The sequence below is a fragment of the Saccopteryx bilineata genome, chromosome 2, assembly GCF_036850765.1.
Source record: "Saccopteryx bilineata isolate mSacBil1 chromosome 2, mSacBil1_pri_phased_curated, whole genome shotgun sequence".
Taxonomy (NCBI): Eukaryota; Metazoa; Chordata; class Mammalia; order Chiroptera; family Emballonuridae; genus Saccopteryx; species Saccopteryx bilineata.
In genome coordinates this window covers 144,220,483-144,242,546 of record NC_089491.1, presented here as the reverse complement: position 1 = coordinate 144,242,546, position 22,064 = coordinate 144,220,483, and the positions used below count along the sequence as shown (strand labels likewise).

The following is a 22,064-nucleotide window of genomic DNA, read 5'->3' as shown; positions in this document are numbered from 1 at the left end:
TAGAAGCCTGACTCCAATAAGCACCAGTTTGCAAACACAGATGGCCTAATCACTTTGGCAACTTCCCCTTCCCCTCAAAGTCTTCTAGTACTTTTCCACTACTCATCCTAGTGTTTAAAATTCTCCTGGCTTTGATTTCAGCAGAATCGAGTCCAGTCTCTCCCCTATTGTAATGGTCTGGAATGACGTTTTCTTTGTTAAATAAAACCCCATCTAATGAATTTTTTCTTTGACAATGTCCAAACAATTTCAACTTTAAAATTTAAGCATGGTTTACATTTCAACTGCCAAAAACTTGGCTTCACATTTTCCTAATATTTATTTTCTAGTACTGACTTAACCCAGAAGAGTTTTTGGGGTACAATCATCTTAATCTTAATGGCTCCTGGAAGTCATCCTACCTCAAATATTACAGCAACCAGCCTGTTGCTCACACCAGAAACTACACCATTTAGATAATTTCTTTTTAGATAAAAGCCCTACTACTGATTTGATTAAGTATTTTCCATATATTGACAACTTATGAATTCATTTATTTGACTTTTTCCAATTTGGCAGCTAGTCAACTGATATTTTTTTTCCTTTTTATTAAATTTATTGGGATGACAATGACTGTCACATAACAAGCTATTGATATATATTTATACATATTCAGAGAGAGAATGAATGAGAAGTCATCTTTGAAGGGGCCCCGCAAAAGTAAGTGATATGAGGAGCAGTGAAAAAATAGATCCACAGCTGAAAGAAAACCAGGAGCAAGGCTGGTGGGTCTTCAGAAATGATTGATCTATTTTTATAAATGCCTCGGTTTGACTTGCTTACAGAAAAAATAAATATCTTTGTGGCTTCCCACAATTCCCTTAACAATGGAAAAAATGCTAGAAATGAGCAATCTTTGCTGATGCTGTAATAATTTGCACACAAGTCACCTGAAAGGTGTGTAATTTTACCCCAATGGTCAAATTCACTAGTGTACCTTTGCTTGGAAAAGGAATTGCAATACAAGCAAGTAATGGAATCAGTCATCTTTTCAAGGGTATGTCTCTTATTCCCATCTTCGGTATTAATGACAAGGAGCATGCCAGACTGGGTCCCAGACACAATCCAGCTTTCCTTTTCGGCAGGCAGACGCACCAAGGCGAGGCACAGAATTCCACTGTCAGTAACTTCCTGTGAGGAGAAGAAAATACATTCTAAAGAAACTGGCTCTTGCTTACATGACTAGAACATATATAAAATAAAAATATATATTATGTTATCCACATACTTAACATTTTTAATTTCTTGCTTTTGATTTTAAAAAACAGTATCAATTCTAGTTAATTTTCAACAATAAACGAGCTCACTGGCAAGCAAGTTTTGCCCATCTAGAATACATCTGAAATTAAAATTAAAAATGGGAAATTATTCCTCATTATCATTTTGCACTTCATCAAAATAATATGAAAGGACTTTTCAACCTTAACAATAACAACATGTATTTCAAGGCAACAGTCAAAATATTAGGTTATTTAAAATCTAGACATTTATCTTATATTTTCCAATACAATTCATTGATCCATCTTGCAGAAGCTGTGCCCAGAGCTGCTCCATCAGTCAGGTGTTCCCACCGCCAGCTGCTGAGTTTAGGCTCCTAATAGCTCAGGGCAGCATCCTTCACAGCAGAACTATTCTCAGCTAATGGGAGCTGGCTGGCCCACGAAAGGCTGGCAGGTTGCACCATCCGTCTCCTGGGGCAGACTGCAGCCAACAACTGGGTAATGTATGGGAATAAGGACTAGTCCATTCGCCTGGTGGAGGGAGAAATCTGTACTGCTATTCATACTCGAGTTTCTTATGAATGGAGACTGAGGCCTGGACTCCCTCAAAGACTACATGTTCTCTGAGCTTTGCCCCCCGGTACTTTCTGGCTTCTTATACTTTCTGAAAAGTTTCTTCCTCCTGAAATCACTTGAACAAAAATTTCTGTCTCAGTCTCTGTTTCTAGAGAGAGATCCTGATGAATGACATACATATACTGCGATTTTAAAATTAAACACAAACTCATTTCATATGAATACTCTTGTTCGAACAGGAGCCAATTTAATAATATTCCTTAATTAGCTCTTATTTAATTTCCTAAGTCACTTATTTTGAGAGGGAGAGAGAAAGAGAAAGAGAAAGAGAGAGGAAGAGAGATGAGAAGCATCAAGTCACAGTTGCGGCACCTTAGTTGTTCATTGATTGCTTTCTCATATGTGCCTTGATGGTGGAGGGGAGGGGTACAGCTGAGCCAGTGACCCCTTACTCAAGCCAGCAACCCTGGGCTCAAGCTAGCAACTTTGGGCTCAAGCCAGGGACCTCAAGGTCATGTTGATGATCCCACGCTCAAGCTAGCAATCCCGTACTCAATCTGGTTGAGCCGGCGCTCAAGCTGGAGACATCGGGGTTTTGAACCTGGGTCCTCAGTGTCCGAGGTTGACACTTTATCCACTGTGCCACCACCGGCCAGGCACTAAATCACTTTTTAAGTAGTACATGCTTTAAAATTATCTAACCATTATGCTGTACACTTGAAATTAATATTAAATAATACTAAATGCAAACTGTAATTGAAAAATAAAATTTAAAAATAATAATTTGCAAAAATAAGTTTTCTGTATTATCTCTAACTGAGAGGACTTGGATTTACCTCATAAGTGTGTCTTTCAGTCGTTAAGTCAAGAAACGCGAGCTGTCCTCTGTGTCTGTGCCCACAGCCCAGCCAGACACTTGCACTCTTGCTGTAATGATTTGTAGCAACCATGCATTCTACAGTGAAGTTTTTAGGTACTGATATATGTCTCATCAGACAGATTAACTCAGCAGAATTTAAAATGTCAAAGACCTGAGAAAGTAAAAAAGACGCATACATCAGGTTAACACATGTTCTTTTGAAATATTCTTGCACATAATGTAGAACTAAATAGCATAGCTCTATCAAGAGAAACTTAAACCTGTTAGCTAAACTGTGACTCACCCAGAGCAGCAAGATTAATAATCCAAAGCTATAGATAAAATTACATTAAAATAATACTTATTTTCAACTGTGCATGATACACACTCTTTTTGTGTATAGGGTATGTTCTGTAACTTAAAAAGGAAAGAAAATCTGCAAAGTGCCGGTGACCAAAATTTAGTGCGGTCACTCAGTCTCATGCTGCAGAGCCACGTCACGCTGAAGATGAGCGCAGCGGCCAACAACTTCTACCAACTGAAGGGGAAATAAAGTTTAATCTTTGGTAACAAAATTCACAAATTACTTCTAAATTCTGTTTTTATGTTTTTTCTTCAAGCACTAAAGAACTGGAGAGACAGTGTAGGGCCACCATAAAGATACAGAACCCAGAAGCAGAAAACTGAAATGAGAGTTCATGACACAGCCACATGCTTGTCCCTCACAAGACCCCAAGAAAGTGCCTTATGGTCTCAGCATTTAACTTGACAAAGGTGATGAGTTTACCCATCTTGCTTAGTATATACTTGTACACTGTATGTTAAAGATTAAATGAGTATGTCAAAGATTTTTAATGTCATGAACTAAAAATAAATTCAAGGTTGTTTTATAATCTATAAAATACAGGTAAAGTAAAATTGAAAATAAAATTTAAAAAATATAAAATGATAAAAGGTCTGTGTGATTAAGACCAGTGGTAATTAAATTAAAAATCAAGTAGGGGTAGTAGTCAAGATGATAATATGATGTTTGATAAAGTCAGTGTATATGTATTCAGCTCTTTTTGAGAAGGAGACTTAAAGTTGAACAAAAGCTTTTCAATGAAATATTATACAAAATTGAGAGTCCACAACATAAAGACAGCTCTTATTTTGACCTATTAAAATCTGTATCACTTTAAAACATTGTAAGAGTTCTATTTCCAATAATATACTTGAAGTTATTTGGAAGACCTTCCAGCTAAAGACAACTTAAAATGCTTATGAAAGTATTTTACGTAATCTCTTAAAAATGTTAAAGAGTTGACAACACCATAAAGCACTACCAGGCCAAAATCATAGAAAGACAAAAAACAGAGAGGTCAGATGAACACTGAAGCCAATTCTGCCCTGAAGGCATCTGTCTACTGAATGCAAATTGACATGTGGTTTTGGATACCTCGTGGAGCCAGTAGAAAAGAAGCTTAAATCTAGGGCCTATGCAATATAAAGTCTACTAAAGGTCCTGGTTCCTATCCAGTTGGGACCCCAAAAGGCTACATATTCAGAATAAATGAAAACTAGAAATAAAACCACACCACACTCCCACTTTCACTGGTACAAGGCAAGTTGCCTTATGACTTTACAGACAAAGAGGAAGAAAGCAAAAGAATCCTAAGAAATTGTTACTCACAAGCATACTGTTAAGATTTATAGACCTGATTTCCATCACCTTGGTGGTTAAAAAAAAAATCTCAAGTCTAGAATTGAGTTTAAAATGGTTTTCAACAAGGAAATTCAGAGAAAGAGGTCAATGACCTATATGCAGAATTATAAATCTTTATTGAAAGTCACTTAAGAAGACATAAATAGATAACCCACATTCAAGAATATGAAGATTTAATATCATAAGGGTATAATCATCCCCAAATTGTCAACAGACTCAATGCAAATCCAATCCCAAGCGCAATAGCATTTTTCATAAATGTTGACAGATTTATTTTAAAATTCCTATGCAAAAATTAAATGCAAGAATAACAACAACATTTGTCGAGGAGAAAATTAAGTGCAGAAAGAAGCTACAGGAATTAAAACCGAATAGTATTGAAGGAAGAATGGGTAAATGGACCAATGGAAGAGAATGTATGCGTGGCTATGTGCTTGCATCTTTGACAAATTACAGAATGAATATGGGAAAAAAAATTCAATGGGGAAAAAAAAGCTATTTAATAGGTGAAGCTGCACAAATTGGTTATCCATAAGAAGAAAAAGAAACTGAATCCAGTAATAATGTCAATTCCAATGGATTAAGGACTTAAATATCAAAAGCAAAATATTTTTCACATAGTTTTGGATGCAGAGACCAAAACAAAAGCAAAACATTTAAACTTAAAAAAAAAAAACAATCGATATTTTTGTGACTCTGGAAGAGGTAAAAACTTCTTAAAATAGTGCCCCAAAAGTAATAACTATAAAAAAGAATTATTAAATTTAGCTGTATTAAAAATTATGTATATTAAAATCAAGAAATTATGCTCATTAAAGACACCCCACAGGAAAAATAAAGCAAACCACAAACTGGGTAAAGAAATATGCAACATATATAATCAACAAAGACATAGTATATACTATTTAAAGAATATTTTTCTTATTTAATTTATATGCAAAAAGTGGGCAAAAGAAGAGGCATTTTCCAGAAAGAAAATATATATGACCAATGAACATATAAAGAGATGCTCATACTTATTAGCAATTAGATAAAATGTAAATTAATACACAAGACTGAACTTATTGGAAAAAAATAAAGAAATCAGATAGTACCAAAATTTAAAGAGAAGTCATAGAGAAACAATGACCCTAACACAGGTGATCGAAAGTGTTAAGCTGTTAAACTTCTTCAGATAACAACTTGGATATTCACAAATCCTATGATTATGCAATTCAACTCCTAGGTCTGTACCAGAAAGCAATTCTCATACTATCCGCAGTGTTTATAACAGCAAACAATTGAGAACAATACCAATACCCATGGACATGACTGTGAGCAAATACACTGTTGTACATTCAAACAGTCAAATGGAATAGCTGTGAAAATAATTAACCTGAATGAAGCTTGCACAAATAATTTCCAGAGAACAATCGAAAACCCTCAGAACACTGCATGGTTATGATTCCATTTTAAATAAGCTATGAACACAGGAAACTAGACTGAATGACAAAATCACAAAGAAAAGAAAGGCAAGTATTATCACAAAAGCCAAAAAATATATATCTACAAGGAAAGGAGAGTGACCCATTCAGGAAGAGGCAGATGAGGGCTTCTCTCATTAGGTGCCTGGGGTGGAGAACATCGAAGTTTGCTTTAATATTGTTCTGAACTGTGTTTATATTTATTTATATGTTTGAGTATATATGTGAAGATTTTATATATGTGTACATATGCTTTTTATGTTCTGTACAAAATACTGATAAATTGTGACTATCATCATACCTGAGCAGAAGTAGGTCTTTCTTGAGGATTTTCTTTTAAACACATTTTAATTAACTTCTCAACCATGGGCCATGGGGCACAACCATATTCTTTAACTGGATCTAAATATTCAAAAGCATGCTAGAACATTAGACAAATCAGAACAATTATCTTGTCTCATTGTACATAAAAGACCCAGATATTGCAAAATATTGATCTCCATAATCCTACATAAATTATGAATCTAATCACAAAAAGTTAATTTTGTTAGCATTATCTCTACTTGAGAAATTTAAAAATGATTTCTTGATTTTTATGGTAAAAAAAAGACAATGATACCAATTGAATAAAATAATATATTTTCATTCCATACCTACATTTCAAATAGATTTTTTTTTCTGAAGTTGGAAATGGGTAGGTAGTCAGACAGACTCTCGCATGTGCCCGACCAGGATCCACCCAGCATGCCCACCAGGGAGCGATGCTCTGCCTATCTGGGGCGCCGCTCCTTTGCAACCAGAGCCATTCTAGCACCTGAGGCAGAGGCCATAGAGCCATCCTCAGTGCCTGGGCCAACTTTGGTCCAATGGAGCCTTGGCTGCGGGAGGGGAAGAGAGAGACAGAGAGGAAGGAGAGGGGGAGGGGTGGAGAAGCAGATGGGCGCTTCTCTTGTGTGCCCTGGCCGGGAATCAAACCCAGGACTCCTGCATGCCAGGCCAACGCTCTACCACTGAGCCAACTAGGGCCTTAAATAGATTTTTGAAACACTTTTGTTTATATAATAATAAGACTCCTATGGATGTACTTTTTATTTGAATATTAATTCTCCTATTCCCACAGTTTGTACATATTTGTTTTTTACAAAAGATATATCATTCTTCTGGTTATATAAAAGAGAAACTTGGAAACTTTCACTGGAAAGCTTACTTGTAAGTAAGAGAGATGACCCAGATTGTATCTAAAGTTTGTCCAAATGAGAATAAATTTTCTTTTGCTGGAAATCTTTAAAGCCCCCCAAAAGGAAATAAAGCTAATTTCCCTGTAAGTGACACATAGTATACTTAAAAATATTTCTTAAATAAAAAGAAAGCAGAAAATATGAGAAAAATTAAATATATTCAAAAGAATACTTTTTCTTGGGAATTGAAGTAATACTCATGAAATGAATGACAAAGTCCTAGAATTTCTTAAAAGCATGAGACAACCATACAAAATGAGATCTGAACTCACTAAATACTAACTTACTAATTATACTATTTACTACTAGCAATTATTACTATTACTAATGTACTATTTACTACTAAAAATTATTATTATAAATAATTCAAGCTTCTATTTGCATATAAATTATTTCACTATAAGAAAATGAAAAGAATCTAGGAAAATGGGCACATAGTAACTTATAATGAATAGAACTCATTAAACCTGAAGTTTTAATAGAAATACCCTTTTCTGAGCACTGTTCAAAATATATTCAAGTACAGAAATACTAATTTGGGATTTTATAAAAGCCTGAAACTGCTACCTTACTTATACGATTTTTATTCATGTGTCACAGGATTTAAGAATATTTATGCACTAAACAGAAAATATATATATAATCTGTGAAATGAATTAAGTATACAACTACAATTATATAACAAAAATGAAACTGCTGACATTAAAAATATCTACCATAGATAAATAAAACATACCTGGTAATTTTCCTTGTATTGCCAATTCATCAAACTCGTTTGGAAACTTCAAACCCTCTGCTATTCTACCTCCAGTTGTCAAAATGTCATACAGTAGTAAACCAAATGAATAAACATCAGCCTGTTGGTTATAAATTACATTTCCTCTAGCAACTTCAGGTGCACGAAATCCTGGAAGTAAACAGATATATTAATAAGTATGCACAAACCAGAGCTTATATAGCTAAGGAGGCATATAGTTAGGCATATGTGCTAATGAAGAGTCTGGGAGATGAGTTCTAAACTAGGCCATGTCATCTCCAAAAAGACACCTTAATCAAGCAATTAACAGGACCGTCCCAGGACATGTTACCTCCAGGTCAATCTTGAAGAACAGTAAAAGTAAAAGTCAATAAAAAATTATTAGGTAATATCTCTAAATTAAAGAGATGAGACTTAGTAAAAATAAAATCTCTATTATTTTCCTCCTTTCTAATAATAGCTATTCCCATTACAGTGTTTCAAACAGAGGAAGGGGTTAGGAGAGAGATTACTATACTTCACACCATGTCACTTAAACTTGGCTAAAATTCCAATGCCCTCATTATTTTGAGAACTTATGACTCTGCTCCTTCTCAATAGAAAAATAAAAATGAAACCACCTCTAAAACAAATAAAATCCCTCTTTCTCAGGTGATAGTTCATGTCTGAATTTTTTTTTTTTTTTTTTTGTATTTTTCTGAAGTTGGAAACAGGGAGGCAGTTAAACAGACTCCCGCATGCGCCTGACCAAGATCCACCCGGCATGCCCACCAGGGGGCGATGCTCCACCCATCTGGGGCATTGCTCTGTTGCAACCAGAGTCATTCTAGTGCCTGAGGCAGAGGCCATAGAGCCATCCTCAGCACCCGGGCCAACTTTGCTCCAATGGAGCCTTGGCTGCAGGAGGGGAAGAGAGAGACAGAGAGGAAGGAGAGGGGGAGGGGTGGAGAAGCAGATGGGTGCTTCTCCTGTGTGCCCTGGCTGGGAATCGAACCTGGGACTTCTGCACGCCAGGCCAATGCTCTGAAATTCTTTTAAGAGGAAACAAACCTTTCATTCCACAATGGAGATATGCTGCTTTTAAATTCTTCACAAAAAAGGTATTCCAATATTACTCATAATAGTAAAAATATCAACAATCTAAAGAATTCCTACCATAAAAGGAAATCAGTTAAATAATGTATACCATACAGAAATTTAAAAGTCATTTTATGGTCACATACTATAATGTAAATAAAATGTAGAATATTATTCTGAATAGACAAATTTTATCAAACATGCAATAAAATCAAAATCAACTAAGTTAATTTTCTTAGCTGTGATAATGGTACTGTGATTATGTAAACAAATATCCTTATTCTAAGGAAATACATAACAATGTGTTCAAGGGTGACATAGTATAAAGTATTTAATTTCAAAAACTCTCACTCACATACACGGAGAGTGAGAGAGGGCAGTGTGGCAAAAGTTAATAGATGAATTTAGGTGAAGTATATATGGGTGTATATTATACTATCCTTTAAACATTTCTGAGGCTTAAAAATTTCAAAATAAAAGGCTGATGAAAATGTGCACAATTAAATACAACAAAGAAATACATTCAAATGTATTAATGGGTTATTCCATACACTGAAGTTATGGCTAGCTTTTATTTTCTTTTAAAACTTCCAAATTTTCTACAATAAACATATGTAATTGGTTTTTTTATTTTTAATTAATTTTAATTTATTATGTTAACATGGATTCAAGTGTCCCACTCAATATAACACCCTCACCCCCGACCACTTTTGTTGCAATTGTCCTCCATTACATCCCTGTTGTCCCTCTCTTCCTAATTTCTTCCCCCTTTTCCCTCTGGGATTTGCTGTCCTGTTATCTGTATCTCTGTCTTATGTATATAATTTCACTAATCCCTTCACCTTCTGTGATCCTATCCCCTCAACCCCCTTCCCTCTGACAGCTGTCCCTCTGCTCCCTGTAACCCTGCCTTTGCCTCTATTCCATTCCTCAGTTCACTTTGTTCATTAGATTCCACATATAAGTGAGATCATATGATATTTTTCTTTCTCTGCCTGGATTATTTCACTTAGCATAATAATCTCCAGGTCCATCCATGCCATCATAAAAGGTAATATTTCTTTCTTTTTCATGGCCACATAGTATTCCATTGTGTATATGTACCACAGCTTTTTAATCCACTCATCCACTGATGGACACTTAGGCTGTTTCCAGATCTTGGCTATTGTAATGCTGCCATAAACATGGGGGTGCATAACTTCTTTAGAATCAATGATTTGGTTTTCTTAGGCTATATTCCTAAAAGTGGGATAGCTGGGTCAAAAGGCAGTTCCATTTCTAATTTTTTGAGGAAATATCATACTGTTCTCCAAGTGGCTACAAAAGTCCGCATTCCCACCAGCAGTGCAGGAGGGTTCCCTTTTCTCCACTTATTGTGTGTTGATTTGTTAATGAGCACCACTCTAACAGGCGTGAGGTGATATCTCATTGTGGTTTTAATTTATAGATTGCTTTGGGTAGTATAGACATTTTAATAATGTTTATTCTTCCTATCCATGAACACGGTATATGCTTCCACTTGTTTGTATCTTCCTTGATTTCTTTTTTAAATGTCTTATAATTTTCTGAGTACAAGTCTTTAACCTCCTTGGTTAAATTTACTCTTATGTACTTTAATTTTTGTTGATGCAATAGTGAAGGGGATTGTTTCCTTAACTTCTCTTTCTGACAATTTATTGTTGGTGTATAAAAATGCCACTGATTTCTTGATATTAATTTTATATCATGCCACCTTGCCAAATTCACTTATAAGGTCTAGCAGGTTTGGACTGAGATTATAGTCTAGGGTTTTCTATGTACAGTATCGTATCATCAGCAAATAATGATAGTATTACTTCTTCTTTTCCAATTTGAATGTCTTTTATTTCTATTTCTTATCTGACTGCCATGGCTAGGACTTTCAGAACTATGGTGAAAGAGGCACCTCTGCCTTATTCCCGATCTTAACAGAATTGCTTTTAATTTTTGCCCATTGAGTATGTTGTTGGCTGTTTGTCATAGATGGCCTTTATTATGTTGAGGTATGTTCCCTGTATTCCCACTTTGCTCAGAGTTTTGATCATAAATGGGTGCTGGATTTTATCAAATGCTTTTTCTTCATCTATTGATATAATCATGTGATTTTTATCCTTCATTTTGTTTATGTGATAAATCACATTTATTGATTTGCAAATATTGTACCAGCCTTGCCTTCCAGGAATAAATCCCATTTGACTATGATGTATGATCTTTTTGAGGTATGGCTGGATCTGTTTTGCTAATATTTTGTTGAGAATTTTAGCATCTATGTTCATCAGAGATATTGGCCTATAGGGTTCTTTCTTTGTAGTATTATCTTTACCTGGTTTTGGAATAAGGATAATGTTTGCCTCATAAAAGGAGCTTGGAAGTCTTTCCTCCTCCTGAATTTTTTTGAAATAGCTTGAGAAAGATAGGTGTAGTTCTTCTTTGAATGTTTGGTAAAATTCACTTGTAAAGTCATCCAATCCAGGACTTCTGTTTGCTGGGAGTTTTTTGATAACTGTTTCCATTTCGCTTGTTGTAATTGGTTTAGGTTTTCTGATTCTTCCAGACTGATTTTTGAAAGATTATATGTTTCTAGGAATTTATCCATTTCACCTAGGTTGTCTAATTTTTTGGCATACAGTTCTTCATAGTATTTTCTTACAATCCTTTGTATTTCTGCAGTGTCAGTTGTTACTTCTCCACTTTCATTTCTAATTTTATTTATTAGAGTCCTCTCTCTTTTTTTCTTGATGAGTCTGGTTAAAGGTTCATCAATCTTGTTTAATTTTTCAAAGAACCAGTTCTTGGTTTCATTGATCTTCTGTATTGTTTATTTAGGCTCTATGTCATTTATTTCCACTCTGATCTTTATTATTTCCTTCCTTCTAGTTCCTCTAAGCTTTATTTGTTGTTCTTTTTCTAGTTCTTTTAGATGCAGGGTTAAGTTGTTTATTTGAGCTTTTTCTTGCTTCTTAAGGTATACCTGTAATGTCATAAATTTCCCTTTCAGGACTGCTTTTGCTGTGTCCCATAAATTTTGAGTTGTTGTATGTTTTTATTTGTTTCAAGGAAATTTTTTATTTCTTCCTTGATCTCATTGTTAACCCATTCTTTATTTAATAACATGTTATTTAACTTTAAAGTGTTTCAATGTTTTTCAGTTTTTCTAGTATAGTTGATTTCTAGTTTCATGCCATTGTGATCAGAGAAGATGCTTGATATGATTTCAATCTTTTTAAAATTATTGGGACTTGTTTTGTGTCTTAACGTGTGGTCTATCCTAGAGAATGTCCCAGAAGCACTTGAAAAGAATGTATATTCTGCTGCTTTTGAGGTATAAGGTTCTGAAGATATCAATTAAATCTAGTTGATCTAGTGCATTACTTAAGGCCACTATTTCTTTGGTAACTTTCTGTCTGGAGTATCTATCCATTGGTGTTAGTGGGGTATTAAAATATCCTACTATTATAGTATTGCTTCAATCTCACCCTTTATGTCCACCAAACTCTGCTCTATATATTTAGGTGCTCCTATATTAGGTGTATAAATATTTACAAGGGTTATATCCTCTTGTTGGATTGCTCCTTTTATCATTATATAGTGACCTTCTTTATCCCTTACTATAGACTTTGTTTTAAAGGCTATTTTGTCAGTTATAAGTATTGCTACCTCAGCTTTTTTTTTTCATTTCCTTTTGTATGAAATACTTTTTTCCATCCCTTCACTTTCAGTCTATGTGTATCTTTTGTTCTGAGGTGGGTCTCTTATAGACAGCATATGTACGGTTCCTGTTTTCTTATCCATGCAGCTACCCTGTCTCTTTTGATTAGAGCACTTAATCCATTTACATTTAAGGTTATTATTGATATGTACCTACTTATTGCCATTTTATTTTTTTTAATTATATGACTGTTATAGTAGTTTAAATATACAGACAGGAAAAAATGACAAAGTTTTAATTCATGGCCTTCAATGAGTAAATGATTAAATTTGGAAACAGTTTTATTTGACAGAGAGCTCACCAGCTAAAGATGAAGTTCAGTGGTCCTTCAGCAGGCTGCAAGGCCTGGAAGGGCCAAAGGATCAAGGTATCAAAGTTGACGACAATAGACCCTACTCGTTATTAACATTCTCTAGTTAACTTGTGCCACATTTGTTCACTCTCTTTCTCTACATACACACAAGCACACACTCACTGCTACTTGTTCTTACGTGTGTCTCTTTCTCACTCTCTCTGTGTATAGTACACACATATACATATTATATATAGCATTAAACATATACATCTTTATTACATGCCATATAACATTATATACTTCATATAATATTTGACATATTGTTTCAGACACAATATTTCACCCCTAACTATGTATTTCCTTAGAATAAAACATTTTTCCTACATAGCCATAACATCATTCTCAAAAACCTAAGCTAATGAATTAAGTAATTAAAATAGCTTTAAAAAGATCCCTAATATGTGAATCCTTATTATTGAGGACATCCACAGAACAGTAATTTTCAAGTTCTTGTGAGATTTCTACTTCTCACCATAGTAGTAATAGGAAGAATAAACTTTCAAGCTACTCGGTGTATTTACCACTGAATTTAATTTGGGATAAAAATAAACAGTTTTAATATTAGCTGCCACTGGGGAAGAGCAGAAATAGTAACACTTCCTGCATCTTTACAAAGGACGAACATTGCCACAAGATCTATTTTATGAATGATCTGCGATGCTCATGCCCCACACTGTCATACTGCATGGGTACCCTGTTTAGCACTAATAGCCCTCAATGGCCCTCAGAGACTAGTGATGTTAAGTGCTAAGAGAAATCCTAAATATATGATGTTGTCTTTTATTTAAATATGTCCTTTTTCAGCCCTGGCCAGTTGGCTCAGTGGTAGAGCGTCGGCCTAGTGTGCAGGAGCCCCGGATTCAATTCCCAGCCAGGGCATACAGGGGAGGCGCCCATCTGCTTCTCCATCCCCCCTCCTTCCTCTCTGTCTCTCTCTTCCCCTCCCGCAGCCAAGGCTCCATTGGAGCACAGTTGGCCCGGGCGCTGGGGATGGCTCTATGACCTCTGCCTCAGGCGCTGGAATGGCTCTGGTTGCAACAGAGCAATGCCCCAGATGGGCAGAGCATCGACCCCTGGTGGGCATGCCAGGTGGATCCCGGTTGGGCACATGTGGGAGTCTGTCTGACTGCCTCCCCATTTCCAACTTCAGAAAAATACAAATAAATAAATAAATGTGTCCTTTTTCTTCTATCTGAGATGACATAATATTGGACTAGATTTACCTTCCTACCTAAAACAGTTAAATAACCAAAATATAATAAAACATTGGACACCAGAAGTAAAGCATAGTGATGACCCTGAGCAAGAGCAAAAGGTGAGTCCTGTGAGTGCCCGCAGAGGTTCCCAGTCCACAGTACAGGGAAGGGAAGCACACACAGAGCCACCCCCAAACCCCAACCTCGAGTAGAGAAGACAAAGGAGAGTCCAAGAAAGCAAAGGTAGCTAGGAATGTGTCAGGCGTTGTGCTATAAACACTATATCAATTTATGACTTAATTTTCACAATCCCCTAGGATAGAAGCTATTTTAGGTCCTATTGTATAGCCCAAGAGAGAAGTTAGGTGATTTCTCCAGTCTCAGTAAGTGGTAGAGCAAGAATTCAAATCCAGACAGTCTGACTCTACAGCACATATTTAATATATTCCAGAAAGTCAATAGTTCAATAAGGCAGATCAATTGCAGCATCTTCAGAATCCACTACAGTGCCTAGAATGTGCACCACTGAGAAAGATTAATGTAAAATAATCGACACTGCTTTTTAAAAGTTGAATATTATTCTAAACTCTATTCGTATTTACTTACAATCAGAAACTTTTAACATGTTGAGAGTCCTGCTCCACACCTACATTTGAACTATATAGGATGCAGCCCCAGTGAATACATGTTTTAAAGATCTACATGTTATCTAACACATAGCCAAACTGGCAAAAACACTTAACTAAATAACCCAGTGGGTCTCAAACTTTTTGAAAGGCGCATTTACAACCCTACAAATAATTGTAGACACACTATATAAAAATTTCTGAAAAATATGTTATAATAATTAAGTCAAATATTAAAGAAAAATATATAAAGTCCAAGCGTGCTTTTATGGTAATTAAGTGAAATAAATATGACAAAATTAAATTTATTCTGACAAAAAACATTTTTATGCTACATTTTTTGAATTATGCTTTTTAGAATTTATAAAAAAGGGGATAAAAAATAATAAAACAACAAAAAAGTTATCTTTTTATATATATAGATACATTCTTAGTAAGATTTAGTAAATTCAGCAGGTCCTGGCACAAATGTGTTAAGTTTTTTCATTCTTGTGTTTATGAGAAACACGAGCCTGATGTGTCCTAGTGATTTCTTCAATGTTTGGGCATATATTTGAAAGGCAAACTCTCATTTCCTCATCATTACATTGAAGAATTCCTCTCCTTTTACTCTTAATTGTGTTGAGTGCAGAAAAACCCCACCATACATAACATCTTAACTTTATACCAAAGGATAGAAGAAACCTGCCTCCAGTCTTTCTGGGGAACATGAGAGGTAGTATAAACAATCCAGCACCACAGCTTAACAGCCTTTTGCAACCTAATCAGGCAAGTGAGGTGAGGGGTTGGACAGACTGTCAGCTTACAGCCAATTCCCCACATCTCTGTGCCCCCAAAATCTAATCTCCAAAAACTCTGTTGTTTTTTTGGTCCCCAACAGGCACATATTTCTCTGGAATACCAGAGGGTGCACCTGAAAATATTCTAGGGTGCACCAGTGCGCCCTGGTACACACTTTAAGAACCACTGAAATAACCCCTCATCTTCCGTCTATCACTTAACCCACACCAAATTTCCTGCAGTTATCTGAATAAGCCATTTTATATCATGGTATCTTTTTTCAAAATTGAATTTATTGGGATGACTAGTTAACACAATTATACAGATTTCATGTGCCCCACTCTACAACACATCATCGTACACTGCATTGTGTGTTCACCCCCCCAAGTCAAGTCTCCGTCCATCACTATCCCCCCTGTACCCTCTCCTGTAAATCCCCTCCTTTAGTCTTTTTTTTCCAAGCCTCCATCTTATTTTTAAGATATAATTTCAGAATCACCTTCTCTATGAAGGCAGTCCTGATGACTTATAGCTCAGTTATTCACTTGCTCCTTGGGGCTATGATTATACCTTGAACTAGATCTCCTACTGAAACTGACACGATGCTTTATGATTATTTGCTTCCAGCCTTATTTATTCTGTCAGAAAGTGTGCTTCTGCTTGGTAAAATTTACATTTATTTACACACATTTATGACATTCACCACTGGAATAACTAACTGTTAACATACTTGGGGCAATTGTAATATGAAAAGCCTTGGTTCTAGGATCCACTGGAGCAAAGTTGGCCCAGGCGCTGAGGATGGCTCCATGACCTCTGCCTCAGGTGCTAGAATGGCTCTGGTTGCAATAAAGCAACACCCCAGATGGGCAGAGCATCACCCCCTAGTGGGCTTGCTTGGTGGATCCCAGTCGGGCACATGTGGGAGTCTGTCTCTCTGCCTCCTCACTTCTCACTTCAGAAAAATTAAAAAAAAAATTTTTAAAGCCTTGTCTTATGCTACTTATATAGATTATTTCATTTTACCCTTACAAACAGCCCATGAGATAGGCATTATTTTCCTCATCACAATTTAAAGAAATAAAAATTGAGCTCCAGAAAGTGAATCTTGATGAACACCAAACAGCTATTCAGTAATAACACTAGTGAGGCATTTGGTAAACTTTAATAAATTATTGCCAAATAAAAATAAGGATAATTTTTCCTTCGAGAATTATCATCACAATTATGTTAAAATAATTGAGAGAATATTATTAATGTCTAAAACCTAGTTTTTAGAATTAATTTTTCAAATAAGCTTGCATTTTAACAAATGCCATTGAGTATATAAAGATGACATTCATAGATCAAAAATAGAAATTTATGAGTGAGGTCTGATTCTATATCATATAGTGAACAGAAACATACATTTTCTGTCTTTTTTACTTTCAGAGAAGTATGAGTGAACACATTTCGTAATCTCCATCAGATAAAAGTGTATAACTAGAGACTAACATTTTTATTTACCCAAAGACTGCTGTATTTCTATGGATGAGTTAAAGTCATCAGTCAGCATCTATCTTAGTCAACAGCGTTAACTGTCACAGGACTCCTAACAGGATGTGATATATCCATTCATCTGAGTCAAAGTTGACGGTCTTCAAATTATTTCAAGTTGAAATTTTCCATCCCATATTTTATCTTTCCAAATGTAGACAGACACTGCACTGTGGTCCCTGCCAGTAACTGAACTGTTTCAGAGATCTAGGAAATGGTTTGTGAACCTGGGCTTGGTTTCTTCATTGTTAGGAAGGTGTCAACTGCACCCAGATTAAAACTTTTGGTGTTCTTTTTTTAAACCATTTCTGGAGTATATAAATGTTTTAAAAGACCAGCTTTTCAAATATAACCTGACAAAAAAATATTCTCTTTTTGTTTTGTTTTGTTTTTTCCTGGAAAATTACATCAGTTTATTTTTCCCCCCTACAGAACACAACAATCAAAATAACGATGTACTGGTCATAGTTATGTGTGAACAAGTATCTGTCACACAATGAGATAGGCTTTGTTGCTCTCTTCATTCTCCTGACCTCACAATTGGAGACATTGGTTATCCATGTTGAAGAAGGTATTTCCAAGTAAAACTTATCGCCTACCTGGTGTGCCCTCCGATGTTTTTATCCCCATTCTGCAGCAGTACTGAGCAATCCCGTAGTCAGCAATCTTTGCGATGATGGCAGCATTGGGATACAGGGTGAAAAGCAGGACGTTGTGGGGCTTCAGGTCCCGGTATATGATCATGGCCGAGTGGAGGTACCTGCCAGGAAAGACACAGGTAATCTTATTCAAATGTGATCACATTACTATGTTTTCTCATGATTTCCTTAAATCTGTATATGCAAAACATTTAAAAATCTGTGCAAAGTTTGAACCTCAAAGTTGAAAGATATTGTAGAAGGAAGTCCAATATTGCAAACCAAGCTTATTATTTAAACACTTACACACCAAAGTCAAAACAGGTCAGTCCTGATAAGTGAGTGATTTACACTTAAGGTACAACCACTTGAAACAAATTCCTGATTTTGGAGACCTTTCTTTCATATACCTTAATAATTAGTTAAGAGGAATTCTGAATTCCCTCCATAATTATATGAGTATTTCAATTAGTTTAAAATCTAAATATGTCTAATAAGCATTGATAGGATATTATAACTCACATTTACTTAATAGTTTTGATTTTCTTGAAGTTTATCTTAGATTTTTACATTCTCTCAATTCCAGTTCTCTTTTGATATAATTTTTCTGACTAATATGCTTCCTAATTTGGGGAAAATATTTTTGCTTTTCAATAACAGCAATTCAAAATAAGAGACTTTTCCAGCTATTGATATGCATCCTTTTGAAGACCTAATTTACCTTAAGCCCTACTCTATTATAAATTAAGGTTGACAACATTTTTTATGAGAGTAGGAATAAGTGAAACATTTTCTTGGGAAAACGACGCCGGTGATGTTAAAGTCTTTCCTTTTTCTGATCTATTCAAACATAAGCAACTAGAGTTGGATACTGACAATAAAGATTCAAAACTAGTTAATATAAAACACAAAATAATGTTTTAATAATCTCAACCAGGTCTTGTCTATTCTGGAATCATGGCCAGAGGCAAAGTAACTCTATTATTGCCTTTCCTGACACATCTACAAAATTCAGATTTTCCCCAAACCTGTCTTCCCTGTCCTATGATGTCAAATTTGCTATTGCTCTCCATGTAATCGTACAAGTATATCATGACCTACATTGCAAGAACACATTTTCACAGATCTTAACAAAGGTAATACCCTGAAATTGCCATTGCACAATGGCCTGGAGTGTTTGTATCATTTAATTGCATCAACTAAGACAGAAGATTCTTTCTCTTCCAGGATGTAGTTAGGACAGTTGTCATTAGGCCTATTCATTTCAGTATACAAAGTTTTGGCTGAAAAATAAGATAAATGTACTAATGAAGTCAACCTTAACGATAAGTAACGGGTTTGAAAGAAAAATTTACTAAGGGCTTATTGAAAGGCCATTAGCCACTCTTGCCCTGCTGATGAGAAAGCTGGGAGATGATGCCAATCATAAATAATTGAATAGCGTCCAAATCCTTCATGATGTGCGCCTCTTGCAGAATACTTACAGAATACAGACTCCTTCACAGAGATTAAAAAAACAGTTAAACATAATTTGGAATAATATCAGTGGGAGGGAAAGATTATCTGGGTTAGTTAAAATGTTCAATTATAGAACTGAATTTTAAAAAGTAGCATTTTAATCACTTTTAATAGAATAGCAAAAATAACTTTTGAAATATTAACAAGGGCAGATCTTGACTTACTGAAAATATTTCAGCCACAATTTATGCATTATGAAATAATGAGCATTATTAAATATTTTCTTTTAAAAACTAAACACCGTCACTTGTAAATCACAATTACCATCAGTGTATCCTGAGGGGTCACAATCTAGAAGACACGGGGCTCTGACAGGGTTACAGAGACGTGGCCAGTACAGTGCTAGGGAAGCCCGAGGGAGGAGAGCACAGAGGCAGAGAGGACAAAGCCGACTCTCCCTCTGTACTGTCGAGTTCTAAACTGACAAGAGCAGTATCATCTCTACTCTTCCCAATTCAGCACCTAACACCAGGTCTCGCATGGGGTGACTCACAGAGGCCACCGTTTCATGTTGCAGCTCCATTGCGGAGACAGTCTGTGAGCAAATTATAGAGAAAAATGAGTCCCTTAAACAGACAAACTGGTGGGAAAAGAAGAATTACAAATGCAAAAACAGACATAATGTCAATAAAATGTCAAGACCGGCCACACGGTGAGAATGCAGAGTGAGGGCAGCAGAGTGGCAGGAGGCTAGAGAGGATGGCTAACGGCATACATAAGGGGTTTTGTTGCTCTGCCAAGGAATTGGGATGTACTTTATAGGTCACCTGGAGCTACCAGGATATTTCAAGCATAACTAGACTTCATTAATTTAGAAGAAATATTCTGATAATTTCCTGGAGGTACTGGACCAGGGCATCAGTAGTGGCATAAAAATAACTGAATTGATTAAAAAGATGATGTCAAATAGTACAAAACCTAGTGGGCACATGGATACATACTTTATAGGGAAGGAGCTGATTTGGATGTGACCACAAAGATCTTCAATGGCAAATAGGAGATATAAGAGAAAGTACAGATTGATGGGGAGAGAAAGTTAATTCACTTTTTAATATATTGAAACAGAAATTTACAGGAAATATAGGTGACTATACCTGTATTGGCAGTTGAGAATTATGATAAAGAGCTCAAAGGATCAGACTGAATTAAACACTTAAGCTAACAGTTGAAGGCAAGAATGTGTAACATAGAACAGTGGTCCACAAACCCCCGGGCCACGAACCCTTACCGATCCGTGGGTCATTTGGTACCAGTCCGCAGAGAAAAAATAAATAACTTACATTATTTCTGTTTTATTTATATTTAAGACTGAACAATGTTTTATTTTTAAAAAATGACCAGATTCCCTCTGTTACATCCGTCTAAGACTCACTCTTGACGCTTGTCTCAGTCACGTGATACATTTATCCGTCCCACCCTAAGGGCAGGTCCATGAAAATATTTTCTGACATTAAACTGGTTCGTGGCCCAAAAAAGGTTGGGGACCACTGACCTAGAATATGTAATGTGAAGAAGTTCTTGTAGGCCACTCCACCATTTAAGGGACTTCAAAGGAATGTGATTTCATTGCCTCTTTCTACCTCTGTACTTCTAGCTCTATGCAAAAACATATTTGGGAAGACAAACCTTAATGCTGAGTTTTACTTAGTGCTGGTGGAAGATTGATTGCTACTGCAAACAACTACCCTTTTAGGCACAAGATCCAGAAGTCCTGACATTATGCTGAGGGCAAATCCAGTACTTCATAAAGTGAGGTCTCAGAGAGGCAGAATAAATTACTTTAGAGATGAGGTCTCTCAAACAGTGGTGAATAAAAAAACAATAGCAATTCTCCATTTATAAATGAGGAATTTGGAAACTGTGTAGAAGAATTAGGGGGAAACTAGGATGTATAGTTAGTTAAACTAAGCAAAGTGACTGAGACAACTCTAAAATACATGAGACCTAGTTGTACTTTATCTAGATTAATTTAACACAAGGTTCCCCCTGGTGTTCACAAGCAGACATATCAACACAAACCCAAATCTATGTGCTTCTTCATTTAATAACCTGTATGCTTTATAGTGGTCCCAGGATTCTTTCAGGAAGGGAAATCCACTTGTTTTACCACCTTATAAAATTCTCTATATGTTAAGAGTTAGATTCTCTGGGTTGAGTTTGTTTGTGAGCAGTGTTTACTTCTTTCTACAGTGTCCCTTCCATTTGCATTTCTGGATACTACACAAAAGGAGTAGACACCGGCTTTCAGAAGGGAAGAAAGAGAAGGAAATGTGCATCCACTGCCTGGCAGCCACAGCCCAGCACTATTCCTCCCTCCTCCTTTCTCCCTCTCTCCCCAGTGTCAACACGTATTGACAGAGGCCCCACTGTTCCAGGTGCAGAGGAAGCAATGGTGAAGGAGATGAAAAGCTCCTGCTAGTGTGACACTTGCACTCTAGTGGCAAAGACAGGCAATAAAGAGTATTTTACAAACAAAAGCATAAAGAACACCAGTACACAATAAGTGGTATAGGTACTAGAGAGACATCCAGGAGTCAGAAACACCCTCTCTGAGGAGAGAACTGAATGAAATGAGACGTGAGCCCAAAGGGTATCTGGAGGTCAGGCATTCCTGGTGCAGAGAAGAGCTTATATAAAACCTCAGGGAGGCAAGGGGCTGAGCATAGGGATCAGAAAGTGAGGCAGGAGAGGGCTGAAAACAGGAGACAGACTTGATCCAACTTCCCTGGAAGAAAACTCAGTGTGTGAAGGAGA

The 22,064-nt window shown here is 36.0% G+C and overlaps 1 protein-coding gene across 2 annotated transcripts in view; it reads right to left on the bottom strand.

Moving 5' to 3' along the window:
• LRRK2 (leucine rich repeat kinase 2) overlaps window positions 1-22,064 on the bottom strand; it is a 158,777-nt gene that overhangs the window by 20,306 nt on the left and 116,407 nt on the right. For both annotated transcript variants that reach the window (XM_066258115.1, XM_066258116.1), the window contains 5 exons: window positions 17,754-17,914; window positions 7,837-8,007; window positions 6,164-6,264; window positions 2,672-2,866; window positions 977-1,170 (listed from right to left, as the gene is read on the bottom strand). In XM_066258115.1, the coding sequence (XP_066114212.1) occupies window positions 977-1,170; window positions 2,672-2,866; window positions 6,164-6,264; window positions 7,837-8,007; window positions 17,754-17,914 (822 nt within the window). The remainder of the gene's footprint in view (window positions 1-976; window positions 1,171-2,671; window positions 2,867-6,163; window positions 6,265-7,836; window positions 8,008-17,753; window positions 17,915-22,064) is intronic.